The sequence below is a fragment of the Artemia sp. Qi Xiang Cuo genome, chromosome 1, assembly GCF_049724085.1.
Source record: "Artemia sp. Qi Xiang Cuo chromosome 1, ASM4972408v1, whole genome shotgun sequence".
Taxonomy (NCBI): domain Eukaryota; kingdom Metazoa; phylum Arthropoda; class Branchiopoda; order Anostraca; family Artemiidae; genus Artemia; species Artemia sp. Qi Xiang Cuo.
In genome coordinates this window covers 60,583,585-60,609,874 of record NC_142794.1, presented here as the reverse complement: position 1 = coordinate 60,609,874, position 26,290 = coordinate 60,583,585, and the positions used below count along the sequence as shown (strand labels likewise).

General features: G+C 36.2%; 1 protein-coding gene across 1 annotated transcript in view; it reads left to right on the top strand.

Annotated features, from left to right (window-relative positions):
• Positions 1-22,440, top strand: part of LOC148956548 (uncharacterized protein C1orf50 homolog) — a 28,440-nt gene extending 6,000 nt beyond the window's left edge. Inside the window, exons 2-4 of the mRNA XM_089085952.1 lie at positions 6,749-6,852; positions 12,937-13,155; positions 21,988-22,440. Coding sequence (XP_088942078.1) covers positions 6,749-6,852; positions 12,937-13,155; positions 21,988-22,206 — 542 coding nt within the window. The 3' untranslated portion in view covers positions 22,207-22,440. The remainder of the gene's footprint in view (positions 1-6,748; positions 6,853-12,936; positions 13,156-21,987) is intronic.
• Positions 22,441-26,290: the final 3,850 nt, after the last annotated feature.

Here is a 26,290-nt window from a genome sequence, read left to right as displayed (position 1 = left end):
GCTGAATTCCAGGGGGGGGGGCAAACCTCGTCGAATTAACACTTTTAATGCTATATAATAGAAATCTCAGAACAAAAATATAAAAATAAGGCAGCATCATTCAGCCCCCCCATATGGGCGCCCATGTCTTTGTTGTCTGTTACTTGTAGGGAAATAAAAAGGATTTCATTTTAATTTATTTCTGACCTTTGCTGTATATAATTAATTAAAATGCTGATTTTAGGAGAAGTAGGTCATGGGAGTGCTGCTGTTGATTAAGGTTTTTAAAGATCACTACAGACTCTAGCTGATCAAAGAAATAGAATGAGCAAGACATAATTCACTGTTATCAGTTGTGTGCAGACTTTTGGATAACTTGAAAAGTTCCAATTATGAGAAATTTACTGCAGTTAGCCAGAGGGCAAGGGTGAGCTACATGGCTTTCCTCAATCAAGAAGCAAAGAAGAAAAAGCAAAAGGGTGCATCAAGAAATTAAGGAGAAAGAGGAGGCCATTGTCAGACACAGACGAATTAAAAGGAAGACACCAGCACTCAAGAGTGCTGGCAAAAAGACCTCGAACTGAATGCCACTTTTTTCTGTAAAACAAAAACTTTCAGATAAGTTACTTGAAGCTGGATTTAAAAGTATAAAACAGGGGCTTGATATCCTGGACTTGTCACACTCACACAATGTTGGAATCACATTTAAAAATTGCTACTCCTACAAATATGGTCCCTCCCTCTAATGGAGGATGTTATAACCCTAGACTCTATATAAAACTTTGTTGATTTTGATTGCTTGCATAAGGAGCAGAAACAGAGTGTCAGAATTTTGGCCAAGAAACAAAACAGACTTGGATTAGATTGTTTCGTCAAAAAGTATTCTATTATATCTGTTGTGTATGTGGTGGTTGGCGTTTACCCCCTCCCCTGTAAATACCCCCGTGGAAATTGAGGCTTTCCAAATTTGGGAATTTTATTTGAGTTTTGTTTTTATATTTTCTGTAGGGGGAAGGAGTTTTGGTACTTGTGTATTATACACCACTCAGTCAAGTTTACACTGTGTAAAAATCGAGTACAAACCGGTTTCTTCGTTAGTTTCTTTCACCTTAGCATGAAACAAGAGAAAGACAAGTGACAGAATAGATGTAAAATATATAATTTGAGCTATATATTTGCGCATAAGGGAGGGGGGGGGGGGGTAAAGTACTTGGACATTTTTAAGTCAGAAAACAATTCTTTCTTCATAATATGGAGAATATCTGTACCTAACACATTTTGCATGCAGACCTGCTATACTTTGACCTGCTATATGTTCCTGAAACACAATGGCTGTTTAATTAGAATAATAAGCTTCTTTTTAAATTCTATAAAAAAAACATTAGCATAAAGAGTGAGGTCTTGAGGAGGAGGCAATCCCTTTCCTATATGTAATAATTTCTTTTGTTTTAACGTTTGATATTGCTCCTTGCTTTCAGTTGGAAAAACTTTTTTTTGTTAAATTTAATTTCTGATCGTTTTCAAATAATACCAGGAAATCCAGCTCTCTCCATGAAAAATCCGGTACTTGTGTATTATACGCCACTCACTCAAGTTTAGAATGTGTAAAACTCGAGAACAAACTGGTTTCTTTGCTAGTTTCTTCGTTGATTTAGAAACAAATTTGGGCTATATATTTGCACATTAGGGGGGGGGGGGGTAAAGTATAGCGGGTCTGCATGCAAAATATGTTAGGTACAATTATTCTGCATATTATAAAATAAGAATTGTTTTCTGGCTTCAAACTGTCCAAATACTTTACCCTTATGTGCAAATATATAGCCCAAATTATATATTTTCCATCTATTCTGTCAATTGTCTTTGTCTTGTCTCACGCTAAGCTGAAAGAAACTAACAAAGAAACCGGTTTCAACTCGAGTTTTACACAGCATAAACTTGAGTGAGTGGCGTATAATACACAAGTACCAAAATTCCTTCCTCCTACGGAAAATAAAGAAACAAAACTCAAGTAAAATCCTCAAATTTGGAAAGCCTTATTTTCCACAGGGGTATTTACCGGGGGGGGGGTATTTTTCGTTTAGGGGGGGAGGTAGAAGCCTAGAACCGTATATGTTGTATATCTGTTGCTAAATTAAACTTTTTCTTTTTTTTTACCAATTAATAAAGTGTATTATTTGGAACAAAAAGAATGAAATGTACAGTTGTGGATTGCCTGTAAATTGGAAGCAGGGATATGATGAGAAAGTAGGAAACCATTTATCACCCCTTCCATTAACCACTTGAACTGTAATTTTTAACTGATTAGTTATTAAAGTAATAAAAAATACATGTTTTCATTAATCTTGTACAGAGGAAAGCTATGCAAATAATGAGTAGACCACATAACCTTCCCCACTTTATAAAACTGCATACAATTTACGGTTAAGCTCAACTCTTCAATGGTACTGATTTGGTATAAACCAAATGACAAAAACAAAGACCCTATTTACCTCTGCCACGGAAAGGCACATCTTTATACGTTGAAAGCAGAAACACTACTGGCCAGGTTGTCAAACATTTTTGTCAAAAGTTTCTTTGTTTAGGTAAAAACTGTCTTTTCTTATCATCTAAAAACTCAAAAAAGTCGCCCATTCAAAATTTTTTGAACCATAGAACAAAAACGGGGTTGCAACAGAAAGCACACTGCCTGAATTTTGAAGATCTGACAAATTTCTAAAAGCATATTGAAGACATTTTAGGCACTATAGCTAGATCTTATTTGATACCAACATTTTTAAACATTTTATATACTTTATATAAACATTTTATATATTTAAACATTTTTCAGAAGGGAGAGTTAAAAATAGCAATGTTATTCAGAAATAGGGCAAAGTTTTCCTATCCATGAGCACTGCTCATGCATTTTAAAAGTCAGCAAATTCACCAAAATAATATGATAACATTGAAGCAGCAAAAATGTGCTTGATATTAAACAATAAACAGGTTCAGAATTTAACAAGCACACTAAATGATAATTCTTAGTTCTGCATAAATTTGTGCTAAATAAGTCCATTACATGCAATATAAATGTGTATTGTGCATAGTATAGCATATCATGCTGCACCTTAATGAGCTGCTAAGTATGTTGTAAATAGCAGTGGAAGGCCTAACGATCTTCATTGGCAAGGGTCAAAGGCAAGTGCTGGTGCCGATCGTAGCAGAGTGGGAAGAGAGATGCGGCATTTGTTTGTAAGGGGGCGAAGGCCCAAGCATGCCATTGGTGAGGACCAAAGGCAGCTAGAAAAGGTTGGTAAAAAAAAAAAAAGTGTGTTGTATATAATAAATTAAAAGCGTGTTTCAAGGTACTTGTATTGTAAAACTTAAAAAGGTTCTTAAAATATTATTTTCGTAATAAGTGGAAAAATTCTGGCCAAAGGTGTGAAAAATGTCACAAGCCCCAAAAAAGTGTCAAAACGACATCAGATATGTCACTTTGGTAACCATGCTTTATTTTAAAAGGGTTTCACAATAACGTGATTGATTTAAGACCTACCTTTCGCCTACGGAACAGAGCTGTAAAAGTGCTGAAGCTTGCCAATTTAAGGAAAATATAATAATTGCTTTTTATTTCATATTGCTGGTTTGATTGTCATTCTAAATTATTAGCGCAAAGACTAATGACCAAGATAAAGCAACTTAAAAATAACCAGGCGAACCCATGCAAGGACAGACCCTGACAACTTTCCTGCTTTTTATTGCCCCAAGGATAAAAAAAGGTGCCTCAGAAGATGCTGCACCCAGGTACTAGCGCACGCCCTTGCTCCCGTAGCTACGCATTTTGGCACTGTCTTTCTATTCAGAAGACAAAGCATGAAGTATATAGCATTAAGTTTTTGCTTCAATATATGTTCAACTTCATTTATTCACAGTCAAGTGCAGGGATTATAATGCCACACAAAACTACACTCAATTAAACACGTTGCTAATTAAAGCTTTTAATAAAATTTTAATAGTAAGTATTGTGTTTAATACATATCCTTCAGCCACATGGAAACCAGCAGGATGTGACTGTTTCAAGTTTTCATGGAGTTCTGAGATTTAGATTTTTCTTTTTTTATAGCCTTAAGGTGAGTCATGTTTAAAATTAAAATCAGTTTCAAATTAAAAATTGTTTAAGAAACATTCAGAGGACATGGGAAACCCAAATTCGCAATGATAAAACTAGAACGAAAGTTAAGGAAATCCAATGAGCCTATCAAAACCGCCAGAATGAAAAAAGATCCTCCACCCTAAAACATGGCAGTTGGGGCCCCAAGCATGATTTGCCAACATCTTCTTCTAGTAGAGCAAAGTTTTTGCTTCAAAACAACGTCAAAGATGGCTTAACAACTTAGACAATAAAGTATGCCTAGTTCAGTGGCGTCATTTCATTCGAAACTAAGAGGGGGCTGGATAACCTCTCTGGATCACCTATGCTAGTGGGTTCACTGAGTTGTTCAAAATTAATATTTTTATGTTGTTGCTGGCACAAGCCTCTCCCACAACCAATTAATAACAGCTAAAAAAAATTTTAAGCATTTAATGAATTTATATAGAACTGTTGTTGTAAAATAAGTTACAGTCTTACAGAAACACTGGGAATATGTGAGGCTTCATTTTTTCAAAAGTATTAACCATAGCATCTAGATCCAACGATTTCACAAGTCTCTTCACTAAACATCAACACCAGATCATTAAGCCTTCTGTTGTTGTTCTAAGACATGTTTTAATTAGACTTCGTGTAGAAAAGGATCTCATTTCTAGCAGTTGCAAGAGGCCAATTAATGACAACTTATGTATTTTCTAAACTTATATTTGAAGCAAAATTATTATCTGGTGTTATTACACAAATCTATGTACTTTTCAGAGTAGTGTAAGAGCAATATTTTTCTATTGTAGCTAGCACAGGTCTCTCCTGCAGTCAACTAATAATAGCTAAAATAATTTAAAAATATGTAATGAATTCATATAGAACTGTTGCTGAAAAATAATTCACAGTTTTATGGAATCACTGGGAATTGGTAAGGTTTCATTTTCCCAAAAGCGTCAGTCATAACATCTAGATCTGACGATTTTACAAAAGTCTTTTTACTAAACATCAACACCAGATCACTTAGCCTTCTTTTGTCGTTCTAAGATATGTTTATAAAAAAAAAACAATCCCTGTTATAAGAAAATAATCCCTTGACAAAACATCTTTAGTCAATTCTTTTTACTCTAGTAATATCAGTTAGGCCCAAAGTTGACCTGACATTGTATATATTCGTGTTAAACCGTACTTTGTTGTTTGTCTTTTTTTTTCTTTTTGCATTTTTTTCACTTTTTTATACTCTGTCGCCCATTGTATCTTTTACAGTTTTGGCAGGTAATAAATCTATATTATATTATTATTATTATATTATAAGACTGATAATTCTAGAAAACCAAAACAAAGTAGTTTTCTGCTTGTAGCATCTCAGAAAGACAATTTGTAGCACATAATTTTTTTTCTCCTAAATAGATAGCTAACGTAATTTCAAATGTCTGAAGTCTGGTTGCAAGTCCTAGGGCCTGTGCCCTGAGCTGCTGGTTTTCCATCACTAGATGCTTTGGTTATTGTTATAATGGCCAAAAGACATCCATATATGTTCAGTACTTTGCTCCCAGGTCTATACCAGTATGCCCATCTGGTAGTAAATGAATTGTTCAAGTGATGAACAGTTACACCAGTAGCTTTCTGGGAATTAACATAAAAATAGTAGCAAATATTGTTATTTGGGGAAAAAAAATATAGCTTTGGGAAGACTGGAGCCGTCCGTCTGTCTCGATTTCTGGATTCAATTATCCAACACAAGATTAGGGTTACGGTAGGGGTGTAAATGTAGATTGCATGAGGGTCGCTTGTGTAAGGTTCAATTATTTTTATACAGGGATGCACCTCAAAAGTGATTACTTATGACAGTGATTCCATCATGGAATTGTGGAACACAATTTGACCAGCTGAGTCCTGTTTTTCATGCTTGATACACAATGAATCTTGAGAGACTTTCTGCATCAAATTTCTCTATATTAAAGCAACTGAGAGGTTTTCTTTCATTTTCACATCATAAAGGTGTCTAATCAGAGCTGAACAATGTTCCTTTTTTTATATGTCTCTGGTCTATTCAACCATAACAGCAAATAATATCGTTTCCACAGGTTCTTTAATAGTGCCTATGTTTGAATTGAAGTCATTCTGATTGAGCCATTGAATGATTGAATTGAAGTCACTCTGGTTTTCTGCACTTGCGGAATGTCTATACCCTCTCTATAGCTTAAGTGATAGGTTTCTTTTTAACTGAGACACAACACTCAGAATATCCAGAAAGTTTCCCTGGTTTTTGCTCTTGTTGCTTTCATTATGTTCATTTTTGAAGAAATCCCTTTCAAAACATTTTGAGAACCATTAAGAGCATTTTTTTTTTACACATAACACTTTTCAAAGTTAAAATCAAATCTTTAGGAATATTAGCCTCCCCTCCTGTCCCCAGTCTAATAACAATCTTAAGTGGTACAAACTTATATACTCTGTAAATATATTGATTGATAGCCCAGGAAATACGGGGAATGCTGCGTTTCACAGTGTTTGTTGAAATAGCATAGTCTGCTTATTTAGCTAGCTATTTAGCAAGCATTGACCAAGCCATATCTTCTTCAAGGGCTTGTCTTAATATGTTAACAATTTTAAATCATTGGATACATTATGTACAAGATCTTTCTCTATATGTTTCAGTTATTTTGGTTGAACCAAACAACGACCTGCCGATTGTGAATACTGACAGAATAAGAAAGAAAGCTGCAACTGATCTTGTGGAACTGGCTCATGAAATTCAAAAGGTTTTTATTTATATTATTTTTATTATATTATTTTTATTATATTATTTTAAGGCTTATTTTATTTATATTTGTAATTTGATGAAGGGTCAGGCTGTTTAAAACGTTTTTGCTAAAAAATTATAGTTCTTTTGCTGTCCTTGTTGTAATTCGAAAGATGAAAACCTGGGTTTCTTATTGGGCTACTTGCTGCTTTTTGGACTTTTAAGTTGTTGGTTCATTGTGCTGCAAAGTATGGCTGTTAGTAAGAAAATAAGTACGCCCCCACATAACTCAGGTCAGTATCTTAGTGCGTTGTTCGCGGGACTTATAAGTCGGTAATTGTCAAAGATTGCTTCAGAACCTTTCTTATGGAATGGAATTATCGTGGCTCTACTCCAGGAGGAGGAGAAGACACCTTCCCAAACAGTAGTGGCAATTTTGAATTATGGTGGAGCAGGAGTTTGGTGTTTATTATCATTTATTCCAGTTGGATTCCATCTGGGCCAGCAGCTATGTTTGTCCTTAGACCTTTAATAGCTGCTTCTATTTCAGAAAGAAGTGAGGGTGGGGTTGGGTCTATAGTGATTTTGGGGAAGGTGTTTAGCCCCATAGGGTATGGGAGTGTTGTTGAGTTTAATTTATCCTTAAAGTGCGCTTTTGATCTATCTCAGATTCCGTCTCTTGTTTGAATCCGGTTGCCGTGTTCATCGAGGAGAGAACAGGCGTTCAGTCCCTATTTTGGTTAGTTCTTACACCCGCCTGTACATGATGCGAGATTTGCCTTTCTTGAATACTGTTTCCTATTGTTCACATTATACCTTTATACAGGAGCGAGAAGCACGGCGAGTGGCTTTCTCTGACACACATTTTAGTTGCTTGTGCCTGTCCTGACTTTCTCTATCTAGTTTGTTAATGTGATTCCGTATTTGTCTCATAATGTGATGATCTCATCATTGATCTAAGGTTTATGGTATGCTTTTTGACTCCCAGGGTCGAGTGGGTGACCAATTATCTGCAAGCTATTCTTTGCCAGATTATCGATAACGTATTTGACGGAGTTATTGGGGATATTGAAAGGAGTTCAGAAATTCTTTTGGAAAGAGTTGCGGTGTATTTTTATCGAGTGGCTTGGTCTGTTAGGGAGGTCTACTTTTAATCTGGTTGGCTTTCTGGAGAGCTTTTCGGCAGCCTTTAGTAGTTTTTTAAATTAATTCATAACAAGCGCGTGATCGCTATCGAAGTCGCCGCCAGCCAGTGTACTTGTTTTTGTGATGAACATTTCCTGTGCCTGGATACAAGGATATAATAAATTAGGTTTCGAATCCTTCAATCTGGGGAATTTCTGGTTTTTTTACGTCTGGCTTTGTGTTTGGATGATGCATTTGTTATAATAAGATCACTATCTTGGGAAAATTCGATTAGGTGCTCTCATCTTCTGTTCAGCTGACCATGGTGGAGTTTACTCATCGCGTTATCGTTGCCAGTTGGGTCGTCACCAACCATGGTGTTGAAATCCCCAATGACAGAAGCCATTTCTTTTTTGGCACGGATTTTACTAGACTCTGAAGCCGGAGATAGGAGTTCTTAGATTCTTGGTTATCCCTGCTCGAATTGGGGAGGGGATATACTTGGAGGATCGTGAGATTTGCTGATGAGACTCGCAGGCGTATCATAATCAGGTGTCCTGAAATGGGAGTTACTACGCTTAGTGGTATTTTAGCTTTACTGAAGAGTAGGAAGAGCCAACTCCCTGCCGGTGCTTCCGATTTGCATAGTCTAAGAGTATACAAGTAGCGTCATCAAGTTTTCCTTCTCCAGTGACAGTGAGGTGGGTTTCGGATTGACTTACTACGTCCCAGCTATACCAGAGCTTCTCTTTCAAAAGGAGGACCTTTTTTTTGGTTCTGAAAGGGTTCTAATGTTAAGGGTGTCATTTAATACTGTCGCTATTGGTAATATAATGGCATCGAGAGGTGGAGTCGTCAAATTTGAGATATTAGTGCGAATTGCGGTCGTCATATCATTGGTTTACCTAGATGCAGTAGATCTCAACGCATGGACATTGTCAGCTGCTCCGAACATAGAATCAATTGTTCGGATTCTCGTATTCCTCAATAAAAATAAGTAAAAGAAGGAGTCTCTTGGCTGTTATCTGGACAGTTGCAACCCACTCCTCTTTGTTCCTAGCAGGGACCGACTATATTTTCTAACGATAACGCGCCCTTATGATATCCTGTATCACCACCTATTTACCCATTGATGGGGAAATCGATTTGACTGGCGGGATGTATTTACATACCCGTGAGCCCTGCCTAGTGCACATCAGGGGAGCCATCCTCCTCCTTCGCCTAGACTTATATCTCCTAGGTAAGGGTGTTCCAGTTATATTTCGAGACCCTTAGAAACTTGGTTCCTATTTGTCCGCACCTCCCTTCTCCTTGGGGGTACCCAACATATCTGTAAGACACTCCTCTATTCGCCATATGATGACATGCTGAGAGGCCTGGGGAGGCCCCTACTGAGAAGGTAACTCAGTAGTTACTCGATAGGTACTGATTACTTATTTTGTATAATCGTCTTTTTTTTTGAGAAAAAAAAAACACATTAAAATGGCTCTTTTCCTCAAAGTGTTGCTCTAGATAAGTTAATCTTTAATTTAAAGAGTAGGGTTTTAAGGGTAGGTAGACCTCAATTTGAAGGAATCTTGTGTATGATCATAGTAACAAACAAAAATCATAGTCAGCAAATATTGTGCTGCTTTAGTAAAAAGCGATATGGCTTCAATGTATCATTTGTATTTTTCTTCCGCAGCTCACTTAGTATGCAAAAAGTTGTCTTAGAAACTTTAGAAGGGGCTCTGTTGATTAAAAATTGAATGTTTTAATGTCCCTTTTAAGAGTCAAAAGTGATCGAAGGACAACACCCTCCCACGCCCTTTTTAGCTGACCTTCCTCCAAAGAAATCTGCCCAAGATTCTGAGATAGCAATTTGGCTCAAAATAGACGGAACGTCCCATAACTATGCTTCTTGGGATGACATGACCCCCCCCCCCAGAGCCGTTTTGGCGAGGGCTTTAAGTTATACAGATTGACCGTTGTTTACACATAGGATTTGTTGTTGGAAAGGGGGCAGATTTCATCCTGTGTCTCCAAAAAGGCTAAAGCTATTTAGGTAAAACTTTCTGGGAGTTTTCAGGGGTATATTGAACTTAATCAAAACAGACTATGGACATGTAGGTTGTGAAAAATGCGTATTAGCAATATCTCAGGAATGGCTGAGAGTATTAAGTTGAAATGTTTAGGGTATGTTGCAAGGAATGTTGGACAAATCAAAAGACGTTACATGCATGCAGGTTGTCTAAAGGGCATATCTGCAACATCTCAGGATGGCAATACCTTAAGATTTGGATGGCTAAGGGTATGTTGAGCAGGATTTAAAACAAAACTGAAAGACGCCAGATACCCTGACAACTATATCAGAGACACCTCATCCCCGTCAACATATCTCAGGACCAGCTCAGGGTATTAAGTTGAACCTTAGAGGTTATGTTGCATTACCAAAACACAATAAGTGCATCCAGGTTGTCAAAACCGCGTATGTGCAACATCTCAGAAATGGCTAATGGTATAAATTTGAAGCTTTTTGTGCTTTTTGAAGGGATGTCGAACTAAATCATAAGAAACTTACGCTCGTCCAAGTTGTCAAGAGGGCGTGTCCACAGTATCTAAGTAACGGCTAGGGATATTGAATTGACACTTTCAGAGGATGTTGAACTGAATCAAAAGACCCTATATGTATCCATATTTTGAAAACAGCGCATCTGCAATGTTTTAGAAGCAGCTAAGGGTGTTTAGTGGAAAGTCTCAGGGTAGGTTTAACTGAATCTAAGGACACTTGGTGCATTCATGTTGTTGAAAAGACACCTATGTAAACTAAATATATATTAAACGTCTTCTCTTTTATATTATTCATAATTGCAAATTGCTAAGACTTTCAGGAATATATATCAATATATATTAAACTGTCAATCTACATTCATGTGTAATTTTGAGTACTCGTGGCTAGCATGGGGATTTTTAATCTTTTTTGTTAATTTTATGACAAATAAAAACGTAGCCTACGTCTCGAAACAAAAATAGTTTTCAGTAAAGTGCAAATATCGTTCTGGTCTTTAGAAGGCTTAGAGGGCGTTGACCCTACTCTTGTCTGAGGCAGTTGCTGTTCGTTTGAAGTTGTACTTGATTATTTTCGGTAATTTCTGTTCGTCCCCGTTTCCATTCAATTATTGACAGGGGCTTATGATCGTTTTTTTTTTTTTTTTTAGCTTAAAGTAAGGAGCAAGATTAAAAATTAAACGAACAGAAATTATTTTCTTTCCCAGCAATTATTCGGGAATTTTCTGGGGACTATTCTGCCCGAAAAATTCTCTTTTGCATACTTTTATTTGAAAAGACTAACTTCTAATCATTTCTCAAATATCGGCAATACCACTCCGTGGAAAATTCTTCCCGGAAATCCCCCACCCCCAGTAGAATTCGTGTGCTATCACTTTCCAGTTACGACTTGCTATCGAATGAAAGATCTTAAGCCGAACTGGCTAGCCATGACAAAAAAAACAACAAAGAGAAAAATCTCAATGAAAAAAAAGAAAACAACAAACGAGACTGCGGCCAGTGAAGAGAAAATAAAAGACAAATGAGAAACAACGCGGATATTTCGCCTGTATCACAAACACGGCTTCTTCAGCACGAAAGACAGAATAAGAACAATATAAAAAGAAAAAAACAAGTTAAAACTAAAAAAACATTTAACCCACCACAAAAAAAAAAAATTATACAATTGGCGCAAACTGATTTACGTAGGGAAAAGATGCTATTATGGAGTTAGTTTAGTGAGAACACCAGAGCAACTGAGGAAAAATAAAAAAATGGAAATTACTTTAACTATTCTGTTGCGAAATAATCCTTTTATTGGCTATTATTGAAGCAATTCGTTTTGGTCTGCAGGTAAAATAGTCCCCTGGTGATTATTTATAATCTTAATTCCCTTATTGACTGTTGATTCACTCTTTAGAAGATTATCATAAATTGGGTCAATATTTAAACTACATGTATCCCTATTTATCGAAAGGTTAGCAAACATATGTTTTTTAATTTCAATGGCTTCTGTAGGCCATTGTGTGTACCCCTTATCATTTGAAATAGCTAAGGCCTCATCAAATTTTACAAAGTGATCTCGTTGAAACCAAATATGTTCTGCTAAAGCTGAAACATAAGTTTCCGGTGGCTTGCTTAATTGTAGGGTTTTTTCCATTGAATTTCGGTGTTCAATAAACCTTTGAACATTTTATTGAACACCGAAATTCAATTGCAAATCCCCAGACGAGGAAAGGCTGGGTATTAAAGACAGGAGTTGTTCCAGTTCTGTTAGGTCCCTATGAAATTTCCGAATAATTGCTGGGAAAGTAGCGGAGCTGCATGCAAAATGTAGCCTAACCTAACCAAAATATCATCTAAATATTTATTAAAATCCATCTACTATATAGTTTTCCACCGAGCTGAAGCTAACTGTCTCCGTATACAAACAGCAATATCAAGGGGTTGGACATAATATATGCTATAACATGAAGTCATCGTGTTTCTTGCTGAAATGGTCAGGTACCAAGTTGTTCTGTAATTTTATGAAAACAAGGACAGGACTTTGGCCCTACCCAAAAACGTGTGCCTGGTCAGCTTTGATTTATAAAAACTACTCCATTCAAAATCTATCTTAGTCGGTTTATCCCATGGTCTAGATTGAGACTTTCAAACCACACACCAAGGACACGAAGCTTATTTTTATTAATTAGACCCTATAATATCGTGCGGTAACAAAATTTGATTTATTTATTACCGTTTATTTCTAGTGTAAAGGTTTAAATGTTCAGACGGGGAGTCAGTTTTGCTCCGAGCTTCTGACATGCACAACTCCGATGTCTTCTTGTAGTTAAGAAGAGTTGACAAACTCCGACTAATAATTTTGCAAAGTAGCGATTGTTTTTACTGTTCTGCATGGATGAATATAGGCAGTTGGTCATTGTTTCCTCTTATTTTAGTTTTGTTTTAGGCGGACGATTTCACAAAGGCGAATGCATCAAATAAGCTTCAAGTAATAGCAGAACAGATTCGATTTCTACAAGAACAAGCCAAGCGAATTTTAGAAGATGCTAGAAGAGGCAATGATCTAAATCATGTTGCTTGTAATTTTAAGAAGATCCCTGGCAAGCTATACTATCTCTATAGGCGAGAGAGTGGGCAGAAGTATTTTTCGATGCTTTCACCAGGAGTGAGTGAATCACCTTTTAGCTTATTCATATTGATGAATATAAGATCGATGATGCAAAGGGGATAGCTGCCAGAATGGTTGTATCCAGAATTTTTGTTTGGGGTAATATTTTTTCCAGAAGGGGAGGGGGTACAAAAAACCTTAAAAAAGATCAAAATTAGTTTTTGTGCTTTTATGTCATATTTTACGAGTCAGGCAAACACTTGGGGGGGGGGGGGTTCAAATTAATACCCTTAGATCCTTCTAAGATTTTACAGATACATCCTTTTGACAACCTGGATGGGCATAGTTTTTTGCTTATTTAGTTCAACATCCGCCTCACCATTCCCTGGAAGTTTGAACTTAATAGACTTAGAGGTTCCGTAGATATCACAAATACGCGTTTTGACAACTTTGGATGCTTACATTGCCTTGATTTGGCCAAATATCCCTAAAACCTGGAGCGAAAAGTTCCAAAGTGATGTCCTTTGCTGTTCCTGGGATATGCCACAGACGCTCTTTTGACAATCTGGATACACAAAGTGGCCTTTGATTTACTTTTACTTAAAATTAGTACATATTAGATACCCAGAGTCAGAATGAAAAATATATTTTTTGTTGCATATGCTGTAATCGAAACCTTTTAGAATTTGGGCTTTCATTGATAAGTGTTGCTTTTTATTTGAAGTTTTCAACATGAGATGTTTGAACCAAGCCTCTGTTAAATACAAAACAATTTAATTCGTAAAATAATGATTCCACAATAACAATCAAACCCTAAACAAAAAAATAATGTCTCCTCGAATATTTATTACGAGGGTGGAAGTTGCAATATAAAAATTTGTATACCGGGTCATCATTTCCACGGTTTTAAACGAGAATTTTTCGAGCCTATCTGTTTTATAGGAACTCCCCCCCCCCGGGAAATGAGAAGGCATTAAATATTGTATATAAATAGGAAATGAAAAATATTGCTTTTTAAAGTCACTAAAAACAAAGCTGCTAATAGTACCTACCAACTCCTCCCCCACCTCAAAGAAATTTCCTGGTGAGGCTCATGATGACCTGTCCTCAATTTTCCACATTGTACACCTCCTAAGTCAGCTCATGGAATTCACTCTTTCAAGGCTTTTAAAAAGTAGTAAATTCTTTAAAGTTTTATTATTTTTTCTGGTTTTTTTTTTCTGCTTGCTTTTTGTGTTGAACTTAAGGTTTTTCTTTCTTCTGTTTGTAATATTTAATATTTATAAAGTGTAAGCAGTTAGAATTCTCCTATTTTACCATGTTTTCCCCTTGTCTTAGCAGGCCAAGGGGTCTTGCTAGGGACGATGACGTAATTAATTGCTTTCGTAATTAAATTGACTGAATTGAAATAACAGATGATTAGACTTAAATCATTGTTCATCATAAGGGTATCGGGACATGACTGATAATATTGTTTACTTTTCTTGGGGTTGGGGGAAGAGATTGGTCTCAACGTTAACAATGTGGAGAAACGGCAATAGATCATTATAACTACCAACAGGTCAAGTTTAGTCCTGTACTCTGGCTGTTTCTTCTAACGTAATAGTTCGGTCGGTCGAATGATTTGCACTTGACTCCCTCTCCCTCATCTATTTTTCTGGACTTCACTTAGTTCTTAAGATTCCAACAAGTTTTTGTTTTGGTTCAAAATACGTTATGTTCTTTTTTTTGTTAGAAGATAGCTGGAAATTGTACCTTTTTATTTGCAGATTGTTTCCATCATATTTTCGATATCAATAAACAGCCTTCTTTGATCAAAGAGTTGGTCCTTACTTAGTAATAGAGGAAAGCTTGAACAGTGTTTCATTTCTTTCCTTTTTAATTGCCACAATGGACCATTCAGTGTGTACTATACGTTATATTGAATCTTACAACAGAGAAAGTGTACAATTAAAATTCTGCCTAAAGCTAGTGATGGTGAGCAGCAAAAATTGTTCAATTCCACACCAAGCTCTTGATCCCGGTACGACTGCCAGTTCAGATTCTTTGCCAAATTCAATGTAGTATAATATCAATTTGATCTCTACTGAATATTTTGTTGTTGTTGTTACTGGAATTGTCTTCGTTTTTCTGATTTGACAGACCAAAAACAACTTTTTTTTTTCAGAAAAAAGCACATGTACCCGAATTTTGTATTTTCTGTTCATCATGTTTGATCACGGTTTGACTTTCGCCTGATGAAGAAACATGACTAAAAACAAGAAAAGCAAACTAACCAAGTAACAGCTATAAAATTATAATTAAAAAAAAGGTAAAACACTCTTGATACACAAAATCATCAAATGAACAAAGGGCTGATTAATGCTAGATGGGATTCTGTTTTAGTGCGACAAAATGCAGCATGGCCCAACTTAAATCTGATTAGGTTCTCTTTAGACTTGGATTAACAACTTAAGTGGGAACCTGTGATGTAGTTATCAACTTTTTCGCTGTTGTAATTCAAAAGGCATTATGCGATGTTTTCTCCCAAACCAAGATCTGTAGCCTATATTCTTGAACTGGGCCCCCACGTGTCCTGGAAAACCTGGGAACTAAAAGACCATTTTTTCAGTCATAGAAAATACCTGGAAAATGGGGGAAAAATAAAATGTCCTGGAAATGTTTCAGTTGTCCTTGAAAATAACCTTCCCCTCATTGTGGATGAGCGCAAACGGATTGAACAATTAAGTAAATATAATGCATAGAATATGTGTTTTACATTGAACCCTAGAGGAAGAAAATATATTAAATATATTCGAAAATATTCAGAATAGTTAAATGAGTGTTTTATCTTTTTCTTTTTCCTTCTGTTTAAATAAAATTTGAAATGTTAGTCCCAAATGTCGTTTAACAATAATAATAAAATCGAATTTTGTTAAATAGTGAATTTACGTCACTTGTAGAGTTTTTGACACGCAAAAGGGTTAAACATTTGGGTAAATATAATACATAGAATATGAAAGATATTAAAAACCCTGGGTTTGAAAAGTAGGCCTATGTATTGAATAAGCAGCTATAGGCTTTCAAATTTATATAGTCCTTTTTAGGTAGGAGTGAGTGTCAAAGTTAGGAGGACAGTTTAAGTTCAAGTAGAAAGAAAACCCCCCAGATCAGGGACTGTCTAAGAGAAGTATCTGGAGATGTACATAGGGCATATTGGAAGCTCTGCAGCAAGTCTTTTAACATTGGTAACATGGGCGTTCGGGCACTCAGAAGTCATGCACAGGGAAAAAATCCAGGACATTTAAACAGGGAGAGAAATGTAACACATTTCATGAGGAAGACTTAAACAAATGCAGGAGAGGGAAGCAGTTCCATAATAAACAGAGACCTACCAACAGCCAATGCTCATTAGGAAAATGCGATTAATGAAAGTATAGTATTACAAGCGGACAGTGAAGAAGCTCAGAACCACAAAGGTGCTTAGCATTTTTTCAAGCCAAGCTGTGTTTGAAGCAAAAATTCGCTGGATAATTGGGTGATGTCACACTACTCATTTAGCTCTAGCTCTGATATCTCAGCCATTTTTAGTCAGATGTTCCCAGACGTCAGATGGCGCAACAAAGGCAGCTTATCTTATATGTTTTGGCTTGGCTCCTTATTTCAAAGAGAAACTGATCGATGATATAGGAAAAGCACTATGCTATGCAGTTCTTTTGATGAATGCCTGAATAAAGTGACGCAGACTGAACAGTTGGACGCTATAATGAAGCACTGGATTGAATGCAAAGGGAAGTATGTGGTGCATTATTTTGCTTCAGAGTTTATGGGACGCACCCAGGCAGAGAAGCTTCTGAAAAAGATCAATAAGTCTCTGTCACCACTTAATCCCAATAATCTGTTACAGATTTCAATGGATGGTCCCGCTGTCAACTGGAAGCTTCTGAGGATATTTTGGGAGGACAAAAGCCAAGAAGACTGAGATACACTAAAAAAGATCATATATTTGGGAATTTGTGGTTTGCATGTATCTTCATGGAAGTTTTCAAGATGGAGAGAGAGAAACGGGTTGGCTGGTGGGATATGTTCTTAGGGCACTTTGGCAGATGCTCCATGACTCACTAGCGAGACGATTTGACTTCATCGATGTGACCAAATCAACAAATTTTCCCTCAGAGGTTATATGCCCGTCGGTGGTTTGAAGACTTGAAAGTACGAAAGTAAGTAATGGAAGTGTGGCTAGCTGTGCAACAGTGAATCAGCAACCACGGGAAACTTCCGAAAATCTAACTACCTTCATTTGCCTCCCACTGTACAGTAAAACGTGCCGCAACTAGACCTCTCTTTCAGGATTAGCTCCAGCATTTTGTATTTGTGGCTAAACAGCTGAAGTCTTTTGCGGATAAATTCCAGATGGATGCACCAATGGCGCCTTTCTTTGCAAAAGAGCTTGAGTCCATCCTGAGATGCTTGCTGTCATGCTTTATTAAATATTATGCATTATTATGTGCCCGTCCATGGTTTGAAGACTTGAAAGTACGAGAACAGGCAATGAAATTGTGGCTAGCTGTGCAACAGTGAATCAGCAGCCACCAGAAACTTCCGAAAATCTAACTACCTCTATCTGCCTCCCACTGTAAGGTAAAAAGTGCCACAACAAGACCTCTCTTTCAGGCTTAGTTCATGTCTTTTGCATTTGTTGCTAAACAGCTGAAGTCTTTTGCGGACAAATTCCGGGTGGATGCACCAATGGTGCCTTTCTTTGCAAAAGAGATTGAATCCATCCTGAGATGCTTGCTGTCATGCTTTAATAAAAAAGAAGAATTGGAGAAGATGAAAACATATGTCCAGATGTTGAAACTTGATGTCCAAAACAAGTCAATCTAGGAAGGAAGCACACTCCTTCTTAACACCTTTTATATTCACTGGATTTTCCTGGAGGTTTTTAGGCGCTTTCTCTAAAGCCTGTTTTGTGGCAAATCCAGCATCGAATTGTCTGAGTGGCACATAGATTGACTTGTTTTGGACATCAAGTTTCAACATCTGGACATATGTTTTCATCTTGTCCAATTCTTCCTTTTTAATAAAGCATGACAGCAAGCATCTCAGGATGGACTCAAGCTCTTTTGCAAAGAAAGGCGCCATTGGTGCATCCATCTGGAATTTATCCGCAAAAGACTTCAGCTGTTTAGCCACAAATACAAAATGCTGGAGCTAATCCTGAAAGAGAGGTCTAGTTGCGGCACGTTTTACTGTACAGTGGGAGGCAAATGAAGGTAGTTAGATTTTCGGAAGTTTCCCGTGGTTGCTGATTCACTGTTGCACAGCTAGCCACACTTCCATTACTTACTTTCGTACTTTCAAGTCTTCAAACCACCGACGGGCATATAACCTCTGAGGGAAAATTTGTTGATTTGGTCACATCGATGAAGTCAAATCGTCTCGCTAGTGAGTCATGGAGCATCTGCCAAAGTGCCCTAAGAACACATCCCACCAGCCAACCCGTTTCTCTCTCTCCATCTTGTCATTTTGTAGGATTAAAATACGTTTCTTTGTTATTTTTTTTAATGCACAATTAAACACCTGTGTAGATAAGAAATTTAGTTTGGAAGCATCTCAGGAGGAAGCTGAGCTATAAATGTTGAAAATATTTTGTTACTAAATTATTCTGTAAGATGAATTTACAACAAAATTATATTTGAAGGAAAATTCGGTACTGTGTTTGGTTTGGTACTGCATGGATGTATTACCCAGACTCCAATAATGCCGAAGTATCATAGCACCGCTTAATTCTATAATTCTCAAAGATTTGGTTACTGTAAATAGACTTATAAACGGATCTCGTCTTCAACATCTATGTTGCAAAATATGTTGTTAAAGTGGGCGTTACCTCCTTCCCACATCACTATTTCGGTAGTCCTTCATCTAGACTAGAAGTATTTTTCAATCTTCGCATTGTAAATCTCTCCCAATACATTCCATTTAGTACAGTCAATGCTTATTCCTAATTCAAATGAACTGAGTTCATTTTAATCAAGGGATTCATTTGGCAGGGGTTCCCTATCTTAGAATGTTGAAAGGCTTATTTCTCATGGAAACCATTATGTGAGTGTAACTTCAAAACAGTAGGATTAAAATATCTTGGTTTTCGGATGCAATCTCTCATAGCCAGGGCAAAACTTTTATGCTATTGTACTTTGGTTATTTTAACCAATAAATCGTGGTTTCAGCGGTAGCTGCAACCAAGTAAAGGATATACAAATACCTAATACCATTTCCATTATGATGGTCGCAAAGATATTCTAGGATGAAACATTCAGGATTTTCTTTTAGTGACAGTTTATCTTTCGCCATGTCTGTCATTGTTTTTCCACTTTCCCGGGGAGCTAAGTGTACTCCTTTGTCTTTTCTATGACATTGTAATTGCTATAATTTACATTGAGTGTCATTCACATAATTAGGGACGGGAGGTGGTTACATTGTTTGAACTGACATACAGATAAATAGATGGTTCAGGGAGCTTTGAAAATAATATAATACAAAAAAAACTTGCTTCCCATTTTATGCAAGCCAGCACCTGTAGGATGGCAGGCTGATAGATGGACAGATTTTTTTTGTGAATAAACCCATTGAAAACCGTGTGGGAGTACCATCCATTGATGCTTGGAAATACGGGGCCCAGTGATCGATCCCCATTGCGACAAGGTTAGGCAAGAGGCTTAACATTTGTCCCTGTAAGAGACCTAACAACTGAAAAGTCAATTTGACACCCTATGTGCCAGAAATGGTTCTGAAAAATCTTTTTTTTTTTTTACCGCTTATTGCTATTTTAAACAAACAAGATCAACAAAAAGGAAGAAAAGGCAAAAAAAGAGATAAGGGAAACCAAAAATACAAAATGGTGTAAAAGAAGGAGAAACAAAATTAAAAGTCAACACATAAACAAAATGAGTATCGTAATTAAAAAATGTAGCTTATGGGTCTGAACAAAAAAATTTATTGAATATTTCATTTTGATTCTAATTCGTGTTCTCACCAGTTGCAATAGAATCGAACGGAAATTTGTTCCGTATTCACCTAACTTGTACACATCATTTCAATTTGTTTTCTACAATATACAGGTTAATCAAAGATAAAATGAATGCCAGTTTCAACCATATTACATAAACTTACAGGATTCGACTTCTTCAATTCACAGGTTTTTCAATTCTATTTAGAAAGTAAATTAAGTTTAGTTTGTGTACGAATAGGTGGAAGTTTAAACGCGGAAATAAGGTCATTTTTACTGGTGGGTTGATAGCTACGTTAATTGTTTTTTCAATCAGTTCTTAAGGCTGCTGGTCAGTAATAAATCCTTATTTGCTTAGAAATTAAATGTGCTGTTACATTGACAATTTCTTCTCCGTAAAAGATGAAGTCCTTAGTAAGAATAAAAGTATAGAGAGTTGATTTATTTATCACCAATGGCACATAGATTTGTTTTATTTGTTACTCTTTGACACGAAGCTGAGTCTGGAAATATTATTTTCTCTGAATGAAGAGTATTAACGTTGAAGACCGGGAAACAGTTTAACTGTAGGTTCCATAATCTCTTTTTTCCAAAGCATTTGAGTGACTGATTTGAGTTTGTAATTGAACCATACTGAATTTTCCACCATTTGAGCCTTTAGTGAGCGTGTACTCAAATTGACGGAATTCCCAATTTAGTTTTAATGACAAGCCGTTTCTCTTTTATCTATCGACGAGTATGTGGATGAGTTTCTTTCTCTCGTTTTATTGCTTCTTTTACGATGCATGCCTCAGTAATGAAATAAATATCGACTTTTATGAAATCATGAATTGATGTTGCTGCAAATCTCGGAAAGATAAGGGTGTAAACGGTGCTATTTAAAAGCTAAAGAATGGAGTGACATTTTAAATTTGATTTTGTGATGTCAGTTTCGTTCCATAGAAGAAATAGCATTTTATAGGTTTATAGAGGTTTACAAAGTTAGTCCGACTAATTTAGGAGACGAAGACTGTAATACTGAATTGTAAAGGAAGAAGTTTCATTGATGGATCTCATTTTTTTTAAGTTACACCTTGCGGGAGAATGCTTGCCCTGTAATAGTGTCGTAGGAACTCTTCAAATATCTGCATAATAGCATCAGATGTTGCAAAGATTTTTGCTATGAAACACCATGGGCAAGCTTTCAGTGTTAATAAATTACATTCATAAGGCTACCATGGAAAACGCAGGTTAACCGATTTAACATGTCGTTTTGTTTCTGATCGGCTGCTGCTGACCAATCTATTTAAATGTAGCGCACGCCCGACGTATTTCAAGTCGTCCGCAACAAGTTAATTTCGTTTTGTATTTCAGCTTAAATTTGAGGAAATCGGGGTTTGATTAATATGCTATTCCTTCTTTGCCAAAATACCATCCACTATGGTTTGAAATTAGAAGTGTAGATGCACTAAATTTTAAGAACGTCGTATGAAGAGGGGTAAACAATTGCTTTCTGGATCTACGTTCTGTGATTTAAAAGTAAGTAATACAGCCAGGTAAGCAGAATTTTTCAGAAAGTGACTGAAACATCAAATCTTGAATGAGTCATGAGCCCTATGAACTATTATAGATGAACCCTTCATCCGATCTGTTCCTGATCTTTAGATTTTAGTATCTGGCTTCATCCTTAGTTACTCCTTTATAAGAGAATAAGCGATAATTTATGTTTCATTTGAATTACATAGGGGTATTCTCGACAGTTAGTTTGGTTTGAGCCCGTTGACCGCGAAATAATGACGATATGTGAGGAGAATGGTTAATGTTTCGAACTCACTAGTCTTGCTGCTGCTATCCATGATCCTGTTTTATTCCTGTATGATTTATTTGTTTTGATTTTAACTAACTGAAGTGATTGATTACAGGATTGGGGCAACAGTCAACCTCACGAGTATCTTGGCACTTATAAACTGGAGTACGATTACAGCTGGACTCCTGAATCCAAAATAGCTGCAAGAAGCGATGAACTGGGCACCATCAATAAAATTTTGGATGCAAATAAGTCTTTAGCCATCACAATGAATACAGTTATGGGGGGTTTTTCAGAGACAAAACCAACAGGTATCGTTGAAGAAATCGAATAAGAACCATTCCTGCGGCCAGAAAAGCTTTGAATGCGCTGTTTTCTTTCTTTGTTACAAATTATTGTTTTCTTTCTTTGTTACAAATTTGTTACAAATTATGATTTTGAGAGTTCTGATGATTTTAATCAAAAGCCAATTCATTTTGATGGTTAAATCTAAACCGTCTAAAGTTTTACACTTTTAAAACTAATGGCACTTGTTCCTCTTTAACGCGATTAAAATCATACGACATTGTTTGTTCTTCATTCTCTAGTCGAGGATTTAGTTCAGATTAGAATCTGGAATTTCATGTGTATGAACTGAAATTTAATTACAGCCCACGGTTGTGGTACTTTGGCATTTTAAATTGAAATAGTTAGACAGAGAAAGATCGTGCTTTTGAAATAGTGAATGTAAATATAGGTCTGAGCCTGACTTATTGCACTTTGTCAGCTGAATTTAGATGCATTCAGGCGAAAATTTCTACACTTGCTTTGAAATTAACAGAGCAATAGCTTTCAAACTGTTTCACTGACAAACAAGTTTTACTACGCATGCAAAACTTCGAACGTTTTGTTTTATAGCTAGCTAAAACACTGACCATTATGCCCTGGGGATTTTCTCACGATTTGGTCAAAAGCAAAACGAAGCTAAACTCGAAAAGTGAATGTATGTTGCCATTGGAAAGGGAAATTAACCAGCGTCATCTTAGTTTCTTGAGACCTATTTGCTTTTCATTCGTTTTTCTGCTGAGAAGATTTTTCGATGCTTGAGCCATATTATAGATCACATTTGTGTATAAAAATCAAAATTATACACTGCTGCAGCGCTGATAACGCATCTCATCCTTAACTTTGTGATTTGAGATGTATTCGACTCTCAAGTGTAATTTTTTTGATTGACCAATGAGAGATAAAATGTAACGCATAAATCCTTGAAATCAAGAAAAATGGAGAGCTTGGGACATCATTTTCCCATCCGTCTGAGGAACCTGGATACAAAATATACCAAGTTTAGAATCAGTAGATTTTGTTGGTGGTATAGACTTTGCACACCAATTTCTTGCTTTTTCAGCTTCCATAGTACAGGTGTAACGTTAGAATCAAGGATGCACGCATGCCACTTCCACAAATTTTGGCTATTTTATCAAGAGGGGGGAGTAGGGGTCGACACCGTTTCTGTTTCTGTTTTTTTCTCCACCGTTTTCTGTTCTGTTTTTTTTTTTTTAGGAAACGGAAAAACAGAAAACAGGTAGCCGTTTTTTCATTACCGTTTTTGTTTCTGTTCCGTTATTGTTTCTGTTATGTACCGTATCATACATATATATATATATATATATATATATATATATATATATATATATATATATATATATATATATATATATATATATATATATATATATATATATATATATATATATATATATATATATATATATATATATATATATATATATATATATATATATATACATATATTATATACTTTACCCTATCCCCACCCTCTAATGTACAGCCCAAACTATATATTGTAAAAGCATTTTTGCCATGCGTCACTATGGTCTCATCTCGTGTTCCTGTAAAATTAAATTAATGCTAACAAAACACATGGGATGTATACAATTTGTACTAAATAGGTACTTATCTTTTATACCCACCTCACTCAAGAAGTGAAATTAGGTTAGTCCTAATGAAATATACTAAAGTATTATGAAAATAAAATACTTTAGAAGCAAATTTTGACTATATATTTGCAAGTTAGGGGGTAGGAGGGGTGATAAACAGTGGCTTAATTACACCAGAATCCTGGGGGAGGGGGGCAAAGTTGGTGCTGATTTTACAAATCAAGTGAAAATGACAGTAAAAACTAAAAAATAAGTCATTTGGTACCATAAAGGTACTATTTAGTACTATAAAGGCACTTCATTGTACTTAAAGATAAATATAAACTAAAAAAACAGATCTGTTTCTGTTGGTGCTTGAATTATGCAGATTTATTTTAGTTTTGACAATATTTTGGAAGAAACTTTCAGCTGGGGGGGGAGGGGCAAACTGGGGTCTGTTTGGTCTGTTTTTGGGGAATGTTTGGTCTTTTTTATATTTGACCTTTTTTATTAATCAGTGTTTGTCAATGTTCATTTTACTTTCATAAACCTAAAAAACTGAAAAAAGTGGAAATATCTGTTAAAAGGACCGTTAAAAAAAAGAAAGAAAAAAACAGGCCGTTTCTGTTTTTTGTTAAGAATGGAAAAAAAGAAATAGAATTCTGTTTTTTTCTCTCTCCCTTTCTGTTAGAATTTGTTTCTGTACCATTTTTTAATTGCCGTTTTTTTTACCGTTTCTGTTTTAGCCAAAAACAGAAACGGTGCCGACCCCTATTATTGTGGGAATTGAGCATAAAACAAGGCTACAGTAGTGAGTAATTAACCGTTTCTGTGGGAGATTATTTGTTTTCCTACACTTTCCTTGCCATGCGTGGGGGTAAGCTTCGTCAATTTCAGAGCATTCTCAGGCCCAGTTTATAAAATTGATATGTGAGAGGGGGAACGTGCCAGGACATTGACACGTCAGGACCACTACCGTCAGGAAATCGACAAAATCCGTCATAAAATCGATAAAAATCTGTCAGAACATCGACACATCAGGACAACGACAGTCACAAACGCTATCCGTAAGATCATCGACACGTCAGTTCATCGACAGTCATAATCGCTACCCGTCCGAACGTCGATAGTCATAACATCGACACGTCAGTTAATCGACAGTCACAATCACTACCCGTCAGAACTTCGACAATCATAACATCGACACGTCATTACATCAATTTTTTTTCATAACGAAAATCCGTCAGAACCACTAACCGTCAGAACGTTGACAGTCATAACATCGAGAAGTCAAGACATCTAAAAAATTTTTCATAACGAAAATTTATCAGAACCACTAACCGTCAGAACGTCGACAGTCATAACATCGACACGTCATAACATCTAAATGTTTTTTAGATGTTATGACGTGTCGATGTTCGGACGGCTAGCGATTGTGACTGTCGTTGTCCTGACGTGTCGATGATCTGACGGATTTTACTTGTCGACGAAATGACGTTTAGTGCTTGTGACGGTTAGATGAAATGGTAGCACCCCCAAGGTGCCTGTAAACTAAGTAATAGTCAGGTTAAAATTTTAAGAATTAAGAAATGTTTGATGCATTCTTATATGAGGGTTGTAGATTCTCAGAATCTATAGTAGTGGCCTTTTAAATGGTATTTAGAACTTGAATTTTGGCCTCCAGTCAATCCCTGTTTATGTAATGACAGAGTACTTGGATTAGTTATGAAACCATTATATCTGTTCTGTCGAGCAATAACGCACAGTTTCAACTGCAGTCTTTAAAGTTCTTGCTAGTTCTGAATTACCTCTTTGAACGGCAAGCTTACTTGGTTCAATATGTATATCAGGTTCTATTCAAATTGTGGGCAGCCTCTGGCGAATAGGAATTTTTATTAGTGCGAAGCTTTGGAGTCCTATTGTTCAAGGTAAATGAATACATCATTTTGTAAAAGTTTTACTGGGATATTGTAGACACAAAAGTCCGCATTTGTGCTCCATTGTTGGCATTTTATAGAAAGGGATGGAGGGAGGGGGACTAATTATTAACGCCTTATAATGAATTTGAAAACAAGATAATATTGTTTGAATTTTTTAGAAGGCCAACTTTTATATTTTATCTTCTCCAACTCCTTTGTCTTTCGCTCAGCTTAATATTTATGCTGACTTGTAAGCACAAGATTTCAGTTCAGTTTTTCTGTTATCTGTTCTTTCACCAAGTGATTTTGCTGAGGAAGCTTTTCAAAAAAGAAAACATGAAAATGAAGGGCTGGATAGACGTTGTTTTGTTTAAATCGGCTGTATGTTATGCCAAATTTTGGTACTGAAAGTTTTGTTTAGGTTAAGGCTCATATGTGGCGTTTCTCACGTTGACTTTTTAATTACAAAAAATCAAACCTGATAGATTTCAATAATGACGGGTGGAAAATGTTCATTGAAGAGCGACCTCCTTGGAGAGGGGAGACGGTTTATGCCAAGGTCCCTCTAAAGGTTGATTAT